This window comes from Mesoplodon mirus (genome assembly GCF_964341445.2).
Source record: "Mesoplodon mirus genome assembly, chromosome: 4".
NCBI classification, from domain to species: Eukaryota; Metazoa; Chordata; class Mammalia; order Artiodactyla; family Ziphiidae; genus Mesoplodon; species Mesoplodon mirus.
Window position 1 is genome coordinate 135,350,896 of NC_138979.1, and position 17,210 is coordinate 135,368,105.

At 35.4% G+C, this 17,210-nt stretch overlaps 1 protein-coding gene across 5 annotated transcripts in view; it reads right to left on the reverse strand.

The window, feature by feature from the left end:
• The window catches only part of MDGA2 (MAM domain containing glycosylphosphatidylinositol anchor 2), an 823,345-nt gene that overhangs the window by 10,584 nt on the left and 795,551 nt on the right, over positions 1-17,210 (reverse strand). For all 5 annotated transcript variants that reach the window (XR_014293890.1, XM_082618922.1, XM_082618923.1 and 2 more), the window contains one exon: positions 4,615-4,745. Coding sequence is in view for 4 of the 5 variants with exons in the window: in XM_082618922.1 (XP_082475048.1) it covers positions 4,615-4,745 (131 nt within the window). In the remaining variant the exon portion in view is untranslated. The remainder of the gene's footprint in view (positions 1-4,614; positions 4,746-17,210) is intronic.

Here is a 17,210-nt window from a genome sequence, read left to right on the forward strand (position 1 = left end):
AACGTTTGGAATGTACTGTGAAAGAAGTAAAGCATTTAAAACAATAATTAAATATTTTCCTTGGTGTAGGATATAAAATAAAAGTGACATTCTAAAACTAACACTATATTAATTTTACTTTTTTGGAAACTTCTTCCCTAATCCTTCTGAATCCAGCTAAATATATTTTCCTCATAAGCACCGATCATGCTAAATTAATTCTAGAAAAAGAGCCCCAAAAGAAATTTCAGTAGGAGAAAACTTCTATTTGCCTGAAAAAGTACTACACAATAATTTGATTTTCAGCTAAGCAAACTAATTGGACACACTTAGACAAAGAACTTTGCAAGTGGTTGTTTTTTCAAAGGGTTTATGGATCAAACTAATTCGAAGGCATACAACTCCAAACAAAACATAAAACGTGTCAATGTAACAGAGTCTCAAAATCACTTTTATTTCATTTAAAATTCCGAGAGGTAAGAGATAACCTTTCCACTTGAATTAAAGACATCCTAGGATGCCACAAATCTACATTTGAATAACATTAAAACTTCTCACAACTTAATCTGTACAGTAATATATTCCATACTTTTCTTTGCCATGCTTTTCTGGTAGGCATCACATACCAAAGCAAGATTCTTGAAAAGCTTGATAGTTTATAAATGACTTTTGAGGAAAAAAATACTTTGTCTGAAAAAAGTTGAAAACAACAAGAAACTTGAAAACAAAATTAAATTTAAAAAATGGGGTAGGATGGTGCAGTTGCATTTCCTTGAACAATCAAGATTTATGAAATGAAAGTCCTTAGCCAATAGACCTAGAAATATCTCAGAGAAATAAGAACCTAGAGATCCAATATAAAAATATGGTTTTATTTATCTTCATTTCCCATTGGTATTTCAATAGTTTAGAAATTCATTGATTCAAAACCTTCAGTTTTTGATTGGCTTCCAGCCAGGATAGAGTAACAGAAACCAGATTTATCTTCCCAAATGAAACAACCAAATAACTGGACAAAGTATATGAAAGAATGGTATTCAGGACACTAGACATCAGGTAATGAAGAACAGTGAACCCTGAGTGATAGAAATCAAACAAGGTTTGCCTTATGACTGCCCTATACAGAATTTATAGACTATGGTGAAAGCAGAACAAAGGTAGAGCCTGGTAGAAAATGTGGGTTGAGGAGATAGAGCTGACAGTCCAAGGAATCCAAGGCAGCTAGAGTATGCAGGGTAGAATACCAGCCAAGAAAGAATTGCAGAGAAAGAGACATCTGCAGAGGGTACCCCTCAAGTATTCAGCAGAGTCCTGATCAGGCCTTGAATGTGAGGAAACTGCCTAAGACCTGGGAAAGACCCAGGGGGATGCATTTAATGTAACAGTGCCCAGCTAACCAGAACTTGGGAAACCTCATAATTCATGAGGAATTTGTGTAGAGTACTCAGAAGACTTTTGCCTCAGTATTGAGAAATAATCAATCTGATATCAAACACTGTTCTAGTCTCATGTAACAAATCTTAAAAGCAGGAACAAAAATTATCAAGCTGTTTCCAAGTAGCTAAACTGCATCACAAATAAGCTCAAGAAAAAAGAAACACAAAAGTACCCAGCAACTATGAAGGTAAAATTTACAACGTCTGACACCCAGTCAGACTACCAGACATGTAAAGGAGCAGGAAAATAATGACTTGTAAAGATGAGAAAACATCCATTAATCAAAACCAACCAAGAACTGGCACAGATGATATCGTTAGCAGACAATGACATTAGACAGTTATTATAATTGGATTTAATAGGTTCAAAACATTAACTTAAGACATGAAATGTATTTTTAAAAAAGACTCAAATTGAACTTACAGAGATGGAAAGTATAATGGCTGAGATGAAAAATACACTGAGTAGGACTGAAAGCACATTAGACATTGCAAAAGAAATGATTAGTGAATGTGAAGACAGTAGGTTATTCTATAAATTGTGAATAGTGAAATAATTTTAGATAAGATGGTGGTTTTCCTGATTTCCTTATTACCTTATGCAAATTTCTTAAGAGTGGGCACTCTCTGTAATGACCAGTCTATTGGACTTGATCTCCTTTCCAATTTGAGAATCACAGTCTTTAAATTCTGCAAGCACCAAACTTTCCTGGATCTCCTTCCTTATAACTCTAAAAAATACTACTTAGGATCAAGCTCCCTTTCCACAGTTCATGTTAATGATTGGTTAGTGTCCTGTGTGGTTCCACTGTCTTTAATCACTGTTCACATATGTACACTTTTCCTTGGAAATATCAACCACTCCCAGAGTGTTAGGCAGCACATACAGCCTAATGTCCTACAAAAATGTTTGTCCCCAAAGCTTCAGAAAAACATATGCAATAACCTTCTGCACATCTTTAAGAGGATATTCCACAGGCATTTTATATTAACATGTCCAAAATAGAAGTAACCATAATCATCCCTGAAGTTTGTCCCTTTTCCTCTTTTTGTTATTTAAGGTAATGGATAAAGTAACAGACATTACTCAAGACACTCCAGATAGAAGCTTCTTTGGTCATTCATGGCTACTTCCCAAATTTCCAACATAAAAATGTTCTGCTAGTTTTTATACCTAAGTATATCTTGAAACCATCCTCTTTTCTTTATACCACTTCCCTAGTTTGTCCTTTCAATATCCTTTATGTGGATTTTACGACAGTGTTCTAACTGGTTTGCTGGCCCGATTTTATCTCCTTGAATCATCTTCCATACAACAACCTAAGTGATGCACCATGTCATCCCCTGCGTAAAATCTTTCCATAACTCCCCAGTGTCTATGCTCTTGAGGTTCCTTAACCTCATCTCACATCAGTCTTTGATTTATTTTTGTGTACCAAATTCCAGATAAATGTCTCTCTGTTTCTCTGACAAATCCTGTGATGTATGACCTCCATGTCTTGGTTTACTCTGAACTCTGCTGCAATATTAATATTAGAACTTTTTCTACTTTGCGATCCCTCTCTTCAGGTTTCACCCCATATAACAGGCTTCTCTTGACTCTCCTCTATACTTTTCTTGTTGACTAGGTGTGCTCATAGAAACTTGTGCATATTTCTATTACTGCAATTATTAAAGTATGTGATGTATGTGTTTAGATGTGTATTTCCACCAATCTGAGGTAAACAATCACTATGAAATCTTCATGTCTAGCAATGTGCCTGGCACACAGTAGTAGCTCAATAAGTATTTATGGTACTGTTGTCTGTGACAATAAATGATTGTCTTGAAGGTACTCAATAAATATTTACTAAATTGATATCTATGGCAATAAAGGATTATCCTGAAGGAAACAATATAACTAGTCCCTTAAATACTTTATATGTATTTGATTTAATAATTTTGTGTTGGTAAGGCAGTGACATAGGAAGCAAAAATATGTCTAGAAGAACATCATTTTTTTTAGAAAGAAAGGTTCTTTGATGCCTATAGAGGTATGTACATTTTTATATTAAGGTTACTTTTATCAGTAATGCTTTGGAGTTCTGTCTTCCCAGTTTGATTTGGTTTAATGATATGTTGCTTTAGATTCAACTTTTTAATTCTCTCTTCTTATTTTTTTTTATTCTCTATTCAACTTATTTTATTCTTTTTTTATTCAACTATTTTATTCTTCATAGAAACAAAATAATTACTAGGATCTATGAATTGAGTTGCTTTTATGTGTTTGTAGATAATCAGCTAGGACTTACTCCATTTTTCTTTACCAGAGTGAAGAACTGAATGCATTTTTATCATCCTGGTTAGTTTTAGAAGTGTATTTCTAAATCAGTCATTAGAATTTTATAGATTAAGTTACAAGAAGAGAGCATTCCACCAATTGAAAATTGGCATAATTGAAGCTCTCTGAATTTCTATACCCTTACTAAATGCCATGAAATGCAATTAAGAAATACCCAGTAGAAAAACATACTAAGCCAGAGTATATAAAATACATATATAAAGTTACTAAAATCACTAAAACCACATTATTTTCTCCACTAAAATAGTTTATGAAAAAATTTTTCTAGCCATGATGACCATTGCTATAATCATTAAAATTTTTATTATATATTTGCAGCTAATTCTCTTAATCCTATCTAAGCCTTTCTTCTTTTCTATATAAAAACAAATAAAAGTAACTTGTTTAAAGTTCTCTAACTTTGATAATCAAAGTAATAAATTACTAAAATGACATTACCTCAAAGAGACACATTTTGCTAAAGTATACAAAATTCCATCAGGTAAAATTCAAACAGATTAATTGAGAATTGATTATCCAGCTTCCTTTATTATAAGAATCTATGTTGTTTGTCTTTAAGGAAAAAAATACACACATATGATTTTGTAGAAACAAATTACATTTTCTCGAGGCAAATCACTTGAATTCGGATAGACAATTATTCAAATATATTACTTGGTAGATGTTAATTAATAAAAGAAAAGGACATTTTCTCTTTATAAAACAACTTTTAGAACTAAAGGGAAACTTAATCATGTGATTTTTGTGATGCTCATGTCAGAATTTTTGCATACTCATTCTAATTTTGGTCAAGATCTGCCTTTAACATTATGTTCAAGAGCAAAAATATATCCGCAGACATGATTGTTCTTTTCTTACCTGAAATGAAGTAATTGGATATATATTAACATGTGCCTCATTCCATCGTTGTCCTTTATTCCCACTTGAGGACCACAGTGGATTCTCTATCGTTGTCTGCCCTTTCAAACGTAGATAAACATTTAAAACACCTAAAAATAACAATGAAATTTTATTTTGTATATTTGGTTTGGCTTCATGTTTGTTTCTTCTTGACTGAACACTTGTAAATTATTAAAAATGAAATTTCACAGAACACTCCAGTGTCTCCTCTTGTCTTTCCCTCTCATTTCCAATCTTGCTCTTAGGATGCTTGGCATATGTAGCAGGTCTCCAGAAATGATTACATCTTAATCCCTAGAACCTGGGAATGTTATCTTATATGGCAAAAGAGACTTAACAGATGTGATTAAATTAAGAATTTTGAGATGGGAAGATTATTCCAGATAACCTGAGTGGGTCCTAAATATTATCACATATATCTTTCTTTCTAAGTGGAGGGAGAAGGAGATTTGATACAGGAGAGAAGGTCATGTGAAAGACAGATAAGATGTAACACTGCTGGTTTTGAAAATGAAGTGAGGAGACACAAGCTGAATACAGTTAGTCTCTAGAAGATAGAAAAGACAAGTAGACAGATTCTCCCCTAGAGGCTTCATAAGGGAGCAGCCCTGCTGACATCTTTGTTTTTGTTTTGTTTTTTAATTAATTTTTATTGGCGTATAGTTGCTTTATAATGTTGTGTTAGTTTCTACTGTACAGCAAAATGAATCAGCTATACATATACATATATTCCCTTTTTTTTGGACTTCCTTCCTATTTAGGTCACCACAGTACACTAACTAGAGTTCCCTGTGCTATACAGTATGTTCTCATTAGTTGTCTATTTTATACATAGTATCAATAGTGTATATATGTCAATGCCAATCTACCAATTCCTCCACCACCCCTATTTCCCCCTTGGTATCCATTCATCTGTTCTCTATTTCTGCTTTGCAAATAAGATCATCTATACCATATTTCTAGATTCCACATATATGAGTTAATATATATTTGTTTTTCTCTTTCTGACTTACTTCACTCTGTATGACACTCTCTAGGTCCATCCACATCTCTACAAATGACATAATTTGGTTTCTTCTTATGGCTCAGTAATAGACCATTGTATATATGCACCACATCTTCTTTATCCATTCCTCTGTCAATAGACATTTAGGTAGCTTGCATGTCCTGGCTATTGTAAATAGTGCTGCTATGAATACTGGGGTGCATGTGTCTTTTTGAATTATGGTTTTCTCTGGGTATATTCCCAGGAGTGGGATTGTTGGGTCATATGGTACTTCTATTTTTAGATTCTTAAGGAACCTCCATACTGTTTTCCATAGTGGCTGTATCAAGTTACATTCCCACCAACAGTGCATGAGTGTTCCCTCAGAAGACTGAGGCAAAAGTCTTCTGAGTACTCAACCCTCAGAATGGGAGAAAGTATTTTCAAATGAAGCAACTGACAAAGGATTAAACTCCAAAATTTACAAGCAGCTCATGCAGCTCAATATCAAAAAAACAAACAGCCCAATCCAAAAATGGGCAGAAGATCTCCCATTCTGAGGGTTGTCTTTTCGTCTCATTTATGGTTTCCTTTGCTGTGCAAAAGCTTTTAAGTTTCATTAGGTCCCATTTGTTTATTTTTGTTTTTATTTCCATTCCTCTAGGAGGTGGGTCAAAAAGGATCTTGCTGTTATTTATGTCATAGAGCATTCTGCCTATGTTTTCCTCTAAGAGTTTTATAGTGTCTGGACTTACATTTAGGTCTTTAATCCATTTTGAGCTTATTTTTGTGTATGGTATTAAGGAGTGTTATAATTTCATTCTTTTACATGTAGCTGTCCAGCTTTCTCAGCACCACTTATTGAAGAGGCTGTCTTTTCTCCATTGTATATTCTTGCCTTCTTTATCAAAAATAAGGTGACCATATATGCGTGGGTTTGTCTCTGGGCTTTCTATCCTGTACCATTGATCTATATTTCTGTTTTTGTGCCAATGTCATACTATCTTGATTACTGTAGCTTTGTAGTATAGTATGAAGTCAGGGAGCCTGATTCCTCAAGCTTTATTTTTCTTTCTCAAGACTGCTTTGGCTATTCGGGGTCTTTTGTGTTTCCATACAAATTGTGAAATTTTTTGTTCTAGTTCTCTGAAAAATGCCACGTAATTTGATAGGGGTTGCACTGAATCTATATATTGCTTTGGGTAGTAGAGTAATTTTCACAATATTGATTCGTCCAATCCAAGAACATGGTATATTTCTCCATCTGTTTGTGTCATCTTTGATTTCTTTCATCAGTATCTTATAGTTTTCTCCATACAGGTCTTTTGCCTCCTCTAGGTAGGTTTATTCCTAGATATTTTATTCTTTTTGTTGAAATGGTAAATCGTACTATTTCCTTAATTTCTCTTTCTGATCTTTCATTGTTAGTATAGGAATGAAAGAGATTTTTGTGCATTAATTTCATATCCTGCAACCTTACCAAATTCACTGATTAGTTTTAGTAGTTTTCTGGTAGCATCTTTGGGATTCTCTATGTATAGTATCATGTCATCTGCAAAGAGTGACAGTTTTACTTCTTCTTTTCCAATTTGTATTCCTTTTATTTCTTTTTCTTCTCTGATTGCCATGCCTAAGACTTCCAAAACTATACTGAATAATAGTGGCGAGAGGTGACACCCTTGTCTTCTTCCTGATCTTAGAGGACATGCTTTCAGTTTTTCACCATTGAGAATGTCTGCTGTGCATTTGTCATAATGGCTTTTATTATGTTGAGGTAGGTTTGCTCTTTGACCACTTTTTGGAGAGTTTTTATCATAAATGTATCCTGAAATTTGTCAAAAGCTTTTTCTGCATCTATTGAGATGATCTTATGGTTTTTATGCTTCAATTTGTTAATATGGTTTATCACATTGATTGATTTGCATATGTTGAAGAATCCTTGCAACCTTAGAATAAATTCCACTTGATCATGGGGTATGATCCTTTTAATGTGTTGTTGGATTTGGTTTGATAGTATTTTGTTGAGAATTTGTGTGTGTATGTTCATCAGTGATATTGGGCTGTAATTTTCATTCTTTGTAATATATTTGTCTGGTTTTGGCATCATGGTGATGGTGGTCTTGTAGAACAAGTTTGTGAGTGTTCCTCCCCCTGTAATTTTTTGGAAGAGCTTGAGAAGGAAGGTGTCAGCTCTTCTCTAAATGTTTGATAGAATTCACCTGTGAAGCCATCTGTCCTGGACTTCTGTTTGCTGGAAGATTTTTAATCACGGTTTCAATTTCATTACTTGTGATTATTTTTTTTTAATTTTCTATTTCTTCCTGGTTCAGTCGTGGAAGTTTGTACTTTTCTAAGAATTTGTCTATTTCTTCCAGGTTGTCCATTTTACTGGCATATAATTGCTTGTAGTAGTCACTTATGATCCTTTGTATTTCTGTGGTGTCAGTTGTAAATTCTCCTTTTTCATTTCTAATTTTATTGACTTAAGTCCTCTCCCTTTTTTTCTTAATGAGTCTGGCTAAAGGTTTTTCAATTTTGTTTATCTGCTCAGAGAACCAGCTATTGGTTGTATTGATCTTTGTTATTGTTTTCTTTGTTTCTATTTCATTTATTTCTGCTCTGCTTTTTATGATTTCTTTCCTTCTACTAACTTTGTGTTTTGTTTGTTCTTTCTGCAGTTGCGTTAGGTGTAATGTTAGGTTGTTTATTTGAGGTTTTTCTTGTTTCTTGAGGTAGGATTTTATTGTTATAAACTTCCCTCTTAGAACTGCTTTTGCTGCATCCCATAGGTTTTGGGTTGTCGTGTTTTCATTGTCATTGTTTCTAGGAATTTTTTAATTTCCTCTTTGATTTTGTCAGTGATTTCCTGGTTATTTAGTTGTGTACTGTTTAGCCTCCATGTGTTTGTATTTTTTACAGTTTTTATTTTCCTGTAATTGATTTCTAATCTCATAGCGTTGTGGTCGGAAAAGATGCCTGGTATGATTTGTTTTCTTAAATTTAGCAAGGCTTGATTTGTGACCCAAGATGTGATCTATCCTAGAGAATGTTCTGTGAGCACTTGAGAAGTATGCGTATTCTGCTGCTTTTGGTGGAATGTCCTATAACTATCAATCAAGTTTATTTAGTCTATTGTGTCATTTAAAGATTGTGTTTCCTTATTTATTTTCTGTCTGCTTTATCTGTCCATTTGTGTAAGTGGTGTGCTAAAGTCCCCCCTATTATTGTGTTACTGTCAATTTCCCCTTTTATGGCTATTAGCATTTGCCTTAGGTATTGAGGTGTTCCTATGTTGGGTGCATAAGTATTTATAATTGTTATATCTTCTTCTTGGACTGATCCTTTGATCATTATGTAGTGTGTCCTTCTTGTCTCTTGTAATAGTCTTTATATTAAAGTCTGTCTTATCTGATATGCATATGAAATGAAAAATAAACTAGACGGAATCGAATAACTGAGGCAGAAGAACAGATAAGTGAGCTGGTAGAGACAATGATGGAAATAACTGCCAAGGAGCAGAATAAAGAATAAAGAATTAAAAGAAATGAGGACAGTCTCAAAGACCTCTGGGACAACATTAAACACACCAACGTTCAAATTATATGCATTCGGGCTTCCGTGGTGGCGCAGTGGTTGAGAGTCCGCATACCGATGCAGGGGACACGAGTTCATGCCCCAGTCTGGGAGGATCCCACATGCCGTGGAGCAGCTGGGCCTGTGAGCCATGGCAGCTGAGCCTGCGCATCTGGAGCCTGTGCTCCACCACGGGAGAGGCCACAACAGTGAGAGGCCCGCATACCACAAAAAAAAAAAAAAAAAATTATATGCATCACAGAAGAAGAAGAGAAAGGGAAAGGGCCTGAGAAATATTTGAAGAGATTATAGTAAGAGGGAAGATTATTCTAAGAGGGAAGTTTATAGGAATACAATCCTACCTTAAGAAACAGGAAACCTCTCGAATAAACAACCTAACCTTGCACCTAAAGCAATTAGAGAAAGAAGAACAAAAAAACCCCGAAGTTAGCAGAAGGAAAGAAATCATAAAGATCAGATCAGAAATAAATGAAAAAGAAATGAAGGAAATGATAGCAAAGATCAATAAAATTAAAAGCTGGTTCTTTGAGAAGATAAACAAAATTGATAAACCATTAACCAGACTCATCAAGAAAAAAAGGGAGAAGACTCAGATCAATAGGATTAGAAATGAAAAAGGAGAAGTAACAACTGACACTGAAGAAATACAAAAGATCATGAGAGATTACTACAAGCAACTCTATGCCAATAAAATGGACAACCTGGAAGAAATGGACAAATTCTTAGAAATGCACAACCTGCCAAGACTGAATCAGGAAGAAATAGAAAATATGAACAGACCAATCACAAGCACTGAAATTGAAACTGTGATTAAAAATCTTCCAACAAAGGGCTTCCCTGGTGGTGCGGTGGTTGAGAGTCCGCCTGCCGATGCAGGGGACATGGGTTCATGCCCTAGTCCGGGAGGATCCCACATGCCGCAGAGTGGCTGAGCCTGTGAGCCATGACCACTGAGCCTGCACGTCCGGAGCCTGTGCTCCACAACGGGAGAGGCCACAGTGATGAGAGGCCGCATATCGCAAAAAAAAAAACAAAAAAACCTTCCAACAAACGAAAGCCCAGGACCAGATGGTTTCACAGGCGAATTCTATCAAACATTTAGAGAAGAGCTAACACCTATCCTTCTCAAACTCTTTCAAAATATAGCAGAGAGAGGAACACTCCCAAACTCATTCTACATGCCACCATCACCCTGATACCAAAACCAGACAAAGATGTCACAAAGAACGAACTCTACAGGCCAATATCACTGATGAACATAGATGCAAACATCCTCAACAAAATAGTAGCAAACAGAATCCAACAGCACATTAAAAGGATCATATACCATGATCAAGTGGGGTTTATTCCAGGAACACAAGGATTCTTAAATATATGCAAATCAATCGTGAAATACACCATATTAACAAATTGAAGGAGAAAAACCATATGATCATCTCAACAGATGCAGAGAAAGCTTTTGACAAATTCAACACCCATTTATGATAAAAACCCTGCAGAAAGTAGGAACAGATGGAACTTTCCTCAACATAATAAAGGCCACATATGACAAACCCACAGCCAACATCATCCTCAATGGTGAAAAACTGAAAGCATTTCCACTAGGATCAGGAACAAGACAAGCCTGCCCACTCTCACCACTCTTATTCAACATAGTTTTGGAAGTTTTAGCCACAGCAATCAGAGAAGAAAGGGAAATAAAAGGAATCCAAATCGGAAAAGCAGAAGTAAAGCTGTCACTGTTTGCAGGTGGAATGATACTATACATAGAGAATCTTAAAGATGCTACCAGGAAACTACTAGAGCTAATCAATGAATTTGGTAAAGTAGCAGGATACAAAATTAATGCAAAGAAATCTCTGGCATTCCTATACACTAATGATGAAAAATCTGAAAATGAAATTAAGAAAACACTCCCATTTACCATTGCAACAAAAAGAATAAAATATCTAGGAAGAAACCTACCTAAGGAGACAAAAGACCTGTATGCAGAAAATTATAAGACACTGATGAAAGAAATTAAAGATGATACAAATAGATGGAGAGATATAGCATGTTCTTGGATTGAAAGAATCAACATTCTGAAAATGACTCTACTCCCCAAAGCAATCTACAGATTCAATGCAATCCCTATCAAACTACCACTGGCATTTTTCACAGAACTAGAACAAAAAATTTCATGATTTGTATGGAAACACAAAAGACCCCGAATAGCCAAAGCAATCTTGAGAACGAAAAACGGAGCTGGAGGAATCAGGCTGCCTGACTTCACACTATACTACAAAGCTACAGTAATCAAGACAGTATGGTAGTGGCACAAAAACAGAAATATAGATAAATGAAATAGGATTGAAAGCTCAGAGATAAACGCACGCACATATGGTCACCTTATCTTTGATAAAGGAGGCAGGAATGTACAGTGGAGAAAAGACAGCCTCTTCAATAAGTGGTGCTGTGGAAACTGGACAGCTACATGTAAATGTATGAGATTAGGACACTCCTTAACACCATACACAAAAATAAGCTCAAAATGGATTAAAGACCTAAATGTAAGGCCAGAAACTATCAATCTCTTAGAGGAAAACATAGGCAGAACGCTCTACAACATAAATAACAGCACGATCCTTTTTGACCCACCTCCTAGGGAAATGGAAATAAAAACAAAAATAGACAAACGGGACCTAATGTAACTTAAAAGCTTTTGCACAGCAAAGGAAATCATAAACAAGACGAAAGGACAACCCTCAAAATGGGAGAAAATATTTGCAAATGAAGCAACCAACACAGGATTAATCTGCAAAATTTACAAGTAGCTCATGCGGCTCAATCACAAATAAACAAACAACCCAGTCCAAAAATGGGCAGAAGACTTAAATAGACATTTCTCTAAAGAAGATATACAGATTGCCAACAAACACATGAAAGAATGCTCAACATCATTAATCATTAGAAAAATGCAAATCAAAACTACAATGAGATATCATCTCACACCAGTCAGAATGGCCATCATCAAAAAATCTAGAAACAATAAATGCTGGAGAGGGTGTGGAGAAAAGGGAACACTCTTGCATTGCTGGTGGGAATGTGAATTGGTACAGTCACTATGGAGAACAGTATGGAGGTTCCTTAAAAAACTACAAATAGAACTACCATATGACCCAGGAATCCCACTACTGGGCACATACCCTGAGAAAACCATAATTCAAAAAGAGTCATGTATCAAAATGTTCATTGCAGCTCTATTTACAAAAGCCAGGACATGGAAGCAACCGAAGTGTCCATCGACAGATGAATGGATAAAGAAGATGTGGCACATATATACAATGGAATATTACTCAGCCATAAAAAGAAACGAAATTGAGTTATTTGTAGTGAGGTGGATGGACCTAGAGTCTGTCATACAGAGTGAAGTAAGTCAGAAGAGAAAGACAAATACTGTATGCTAACACATATATATGGAATCTAAGAAAAAAGAAATGTCATGAAGAACCTAGAGGTAAGACCAGAATAAAGACACAGACCTACTAGAGAATCGACTTGAGGGTATGGGGAGGGGGAAGTGTAAGTGACAAAGTGAGAGAGTGGCATGGACATATATACACTACCGAACATAAAATAGATAGCTAGTGGGAAGCAGCCGCATAGCACAGGGAGATCAGCTCAGTGCTTTGTGATCACCTAGAGGGGTGGGACAGGGAGGGTGGGAGGGTTGGAGATGCAAGAGGGAAGAGATATGGGAACATATGTATATGTATTACTGATTCACTTTGTTATAAAGCAGAAACTAACACACCATTGTAAAGGAATTATACTCCAATAAAGATGTTAAAAATAATAAATAAATAAATTGCATTAAACATTAAATAAAGTGATAATACTTTTTTGATCCTGTTGTCATTGGATGAACAAAGCATTATGTAGCATATACCTTTCAGAAATTATTTGAAGAAATAGCCTGTGTGGGAATTAAATAGGCAAGGACTGCTTGCCTATTCCATGGCCTACCTCTACTATAACCTCTAGCTGTATCAGCGGTAACTGATTGAGTTGAGCTGTAATAATTTCTACTGACTTCTATTTAAACTGTATTGCTTTTTCAGAAAGGAAAGTATCAGTTATCTTTTTATTTTTATTTTATTTTATTTTTTGTATTTCTTAAATGTATCACCTTAGCTTCTTAACCTAGTAGAAGTCCTTCAATAGCTTGCATGTAAAAAAATGAAGCCTGCTCCCTCTAAGATACCAATTCAGTTCAAGTTGTTCCATACATTAAAAAATTATCAATGGATACTTCAGTAAATGTGAGGTGCTAATGTAAATAGATGGCAGTGAATGAATTACCATTTTATATGGAAGTCTTATTTCTCTTGGGTAGCATGGCCTGTTATTTTGATTAAAGTGACGGGAATCAATCCTGTCACCAAATCAGTACATGGAAATTTCTTTTAAATGTTAATAAAATGATTATACACTTTTTAGACTTATCCATTTTAATTAGGCTAACAAAGCAATGTTTACTATGTGTCTTTCAGAATTTTCTTAAAGTAATAAATACATACTTTTGAAATAAAACACATTAATATATATGACTTACCATTACTATATCAATAATGGTAGATTACTATATCTATACTGAATGTATTTTATCTCAGAGAATATGCTTTGCTGTGATCATGTTTACTTTTTCTTAAATAACATTTTCTTTTTACATATATAATATAATTTCAAACTTGAATTATTACTATTTACATTTATTGAATGTGAACTATGTGAAAAATATTTTTCTTAGGTCTAAAGAGGCCAGGTGTAAATTATCCCAGATTTTGAATTAGTTTTTGAATAGATTATATAGCTAGATTTTACTTAAAAAGGCAAGTATTACTTCTTCTATAACAAAAAGATACTAGAAATATAACTGAAATAAGTTCTTTCAAATATATTGTAATTTAAATGTCTTATTCTTTTGTACCTAATATTAATTATATTCCATTTTCTAAATCAATGAATACAAATTATTGATTCACTGGTCTATTTTAGAGCTGATGACAAAAATGCTATTAACAGACAAATGATTTTGGAAATTTTTTTATAGCATGTTTACAGCTTTTAAGTTATAAAAGAGAATTCAGTACCAAAACTTACTTAAACTTATGTCCAGGTTGTCTTGGTCAACAAAATTAGAACTTGCAAAACAGAATAAAGCTATTCAAGAGAAGTTAGATTCAGCAAAGCTGATTCAGAGCATTACTATAGTATTGCAGTAAGAAAATTCCAAAGTGAATATGGTGGATTGTGTTAATACCCTTTAAAAGTAACTTTAAATCCTCAGAGGCAGTGTGTTTATGCTTTGGTAAGCACCAGATATCAATAGGTATGAATTTAATCATACCCAAGGATTTTCAAATGTTATTTAGTGCCATGACACAAGTTTGAAGTTCGTAAGCAAAACGTAACTATCTTTTTCTTCTGGGTTTCCTAATTCTTATCTTTTGGTCACCAGTCTTTAAGAGTTAGGTGCCAGAGTTAGAGATAACTTGTTCATCTCATGCTTAGGGATTACAGTCAGAAAGGCTAAATGAACTAAATGCTGTATTATCTCATGAGCAGTGACCTACGTTTTGGGGTTATTCATGCCGTTATTCAATAACACACTTCTTATTTTAATATTATTTCATATAAATTGCAGTATAAAATATAACTTGCTTAAATATTATTTATAATTACTGTTACCAAGTTCTCTTCTTTCATTAAGTCCTTAGCATAAACTTACTTTTAATTATTTTACTATAAATATGTGCTTTATAAGTTTTAGATAAATAAGTTAAATATATGTCCTAAAATGTGTATACTTTTTTTTTTTTTTACCTTCACCACCCCAGCTTGAGTCCACATTCTTAGAAGATGAGCTAAAGGTTGAATTCTGGATCCTTCTGTGTAAGAGGGGGCAAAAATCTGCTGCCAAATACAGGAGCACTGGAGCCTTGAGATGGAATCCAAAAACTGGTTGTGGATGAGGAACAATGCCTTATATGGCATGACTGTTCAGAGCCACTTCAGGGAGCTAGGGGATCATCGTGGCATTGCTTATGATAATCAAGGGCTGTCTGAGATTCCGGAGGTGAAGCAAGAAGATATGTGTGGCTAATGTTGAAGAAAAGCATTTCTATGTCTGTTAACATTTATGGTGTCCGATTGAGTGGGTTAGCAAAATAAAGACAGATGGCAACAGATTAATGTGAACATTTACTATACCTACAATACTGTGCCCACTCCAGCCGAAGCTCTCCCGCTTAACTTCCTCTACAACTCACAGTCAAATGTCACTTAGTGTCCCTGAAGAGAAGAGCAATTTATGATGGATCAGGAATCAGGATTAGCCATACATTTATCATGGAATGAGGAATCAGAAACTTCATTTAATGTATAAGTGATGTTTGTCTGGGGCTCGTGGATCATTACTTTGCAATCACTCCTTGTGTTAGGAAGCAGGAATTGATTAGCCTAGGGTCATTAAGTCCATCCCCTGCCTCCAGGCTGTACAGTTTGTGTAAATGGTTCCAGCTGGATATGCCTTTATGCTATTCTTTTTTTTTTTTTTTTTAGTTTCTGCTTTATAACAAAGTCAATCAGTCATACATATACATCTGTTCCCCCATCCCTTCCCTCTTGCGTCTCCCTCCCTCCCACCCTCCCTATCCCACCCCTCCAGGCGGTCACAAAGCACAGAGCTGATCTTCCTGTGCTATGCGGCTGCTTCCCACTATCTATCTACCTTACATTTGGTAGTGTATATATGTCCATGCCTCTCTTTCGCTTTGTCACAGCTTACCCTTCCCCCTCCCCATATCCTCAAGTCCATTCTCAAGTAGGTCTGTGTCTTTATTCCTGTTCTACCCCTAGGTTCTTCATGACATTTTTTTTTTCTTAATAGATACTTGAAATTACTAAGTTCATATAAATTAATCTGTAATTTGCTTTACTCCAAAGCCTGGGGAATCACTTGTATATAAATCACATTTTTATTCTAATCATTAATACAGACTCATTAATTTGAGTTTCAAGATGTGGCAAAATCACCTAGCTCCAGGGAAGAGCTATGTCTACGGATAGGTAATTGGTAACATCATTTGTATTATACACACAGACAAAATGGGAAATTATAAAATCATTATTTTCTGCTTGAATAGAAACAGCTGCAGCATTCATTGTTATTATTTTTTTAAATATATAATTGCAAGGATATCTTAAATAAAAAGTGTCAGTTCAGGGCTTCTCTGGTGGCGCAGTGGTTGAGAGTCCGCCTGACAATGCAGGGGACACGGGTTCGTGCCCCAGTCCGGGAAGATCCCACATGCTGTGGAGCGGCTAGGCCCGTAAGCCATGGCTGCTGAGCCTGTGCGTCCGGAGCCTGTGCTCCGCAACGGGAGAGGCCACAATAGTGAGAGGCCCGTGTACCGCAAAAAAAAAAAAAAAAAAAAAAAAAAGGGTCAGTTCACTTTTTCCAGTCATTACCATGCCCTCTTGTATCCAGTTGAATCTCTACATTAGTGTCCAATAAATTTGCTAAAACATAGCTTTCATCAGGCTTTCTATTTCTCTGATATATGCAGAGACCTTATATAGATCTTGTCATTATTTGGTTCTAAAGCCGAACAGGACCCTGTGGGGCCCTCCCAGGTACAAATCCTTTCCAAGCCCTCCATTTCTTGCTTATAGGAACAAGACTTCAGTTTCCTAGACCTTTCAGGACTACCAAAGGGCAAATTCAAACAGTTGCTAACCAGAAAAGTGAAGGAATGCAGAAACAAAGGAGGGACAGTCAAGAAACAATAGTGCAATGATGGGGCAGGGTCCTGGTTCCTCCTGAAGAAGTATACATAACAACATCTTCGAATTCTTCTGCACAACTAAGGGCCCCACCTAGGTGGAGGATGATAATATATGGCTGAGCACAAGATTCCTGGAGCACTGCCCT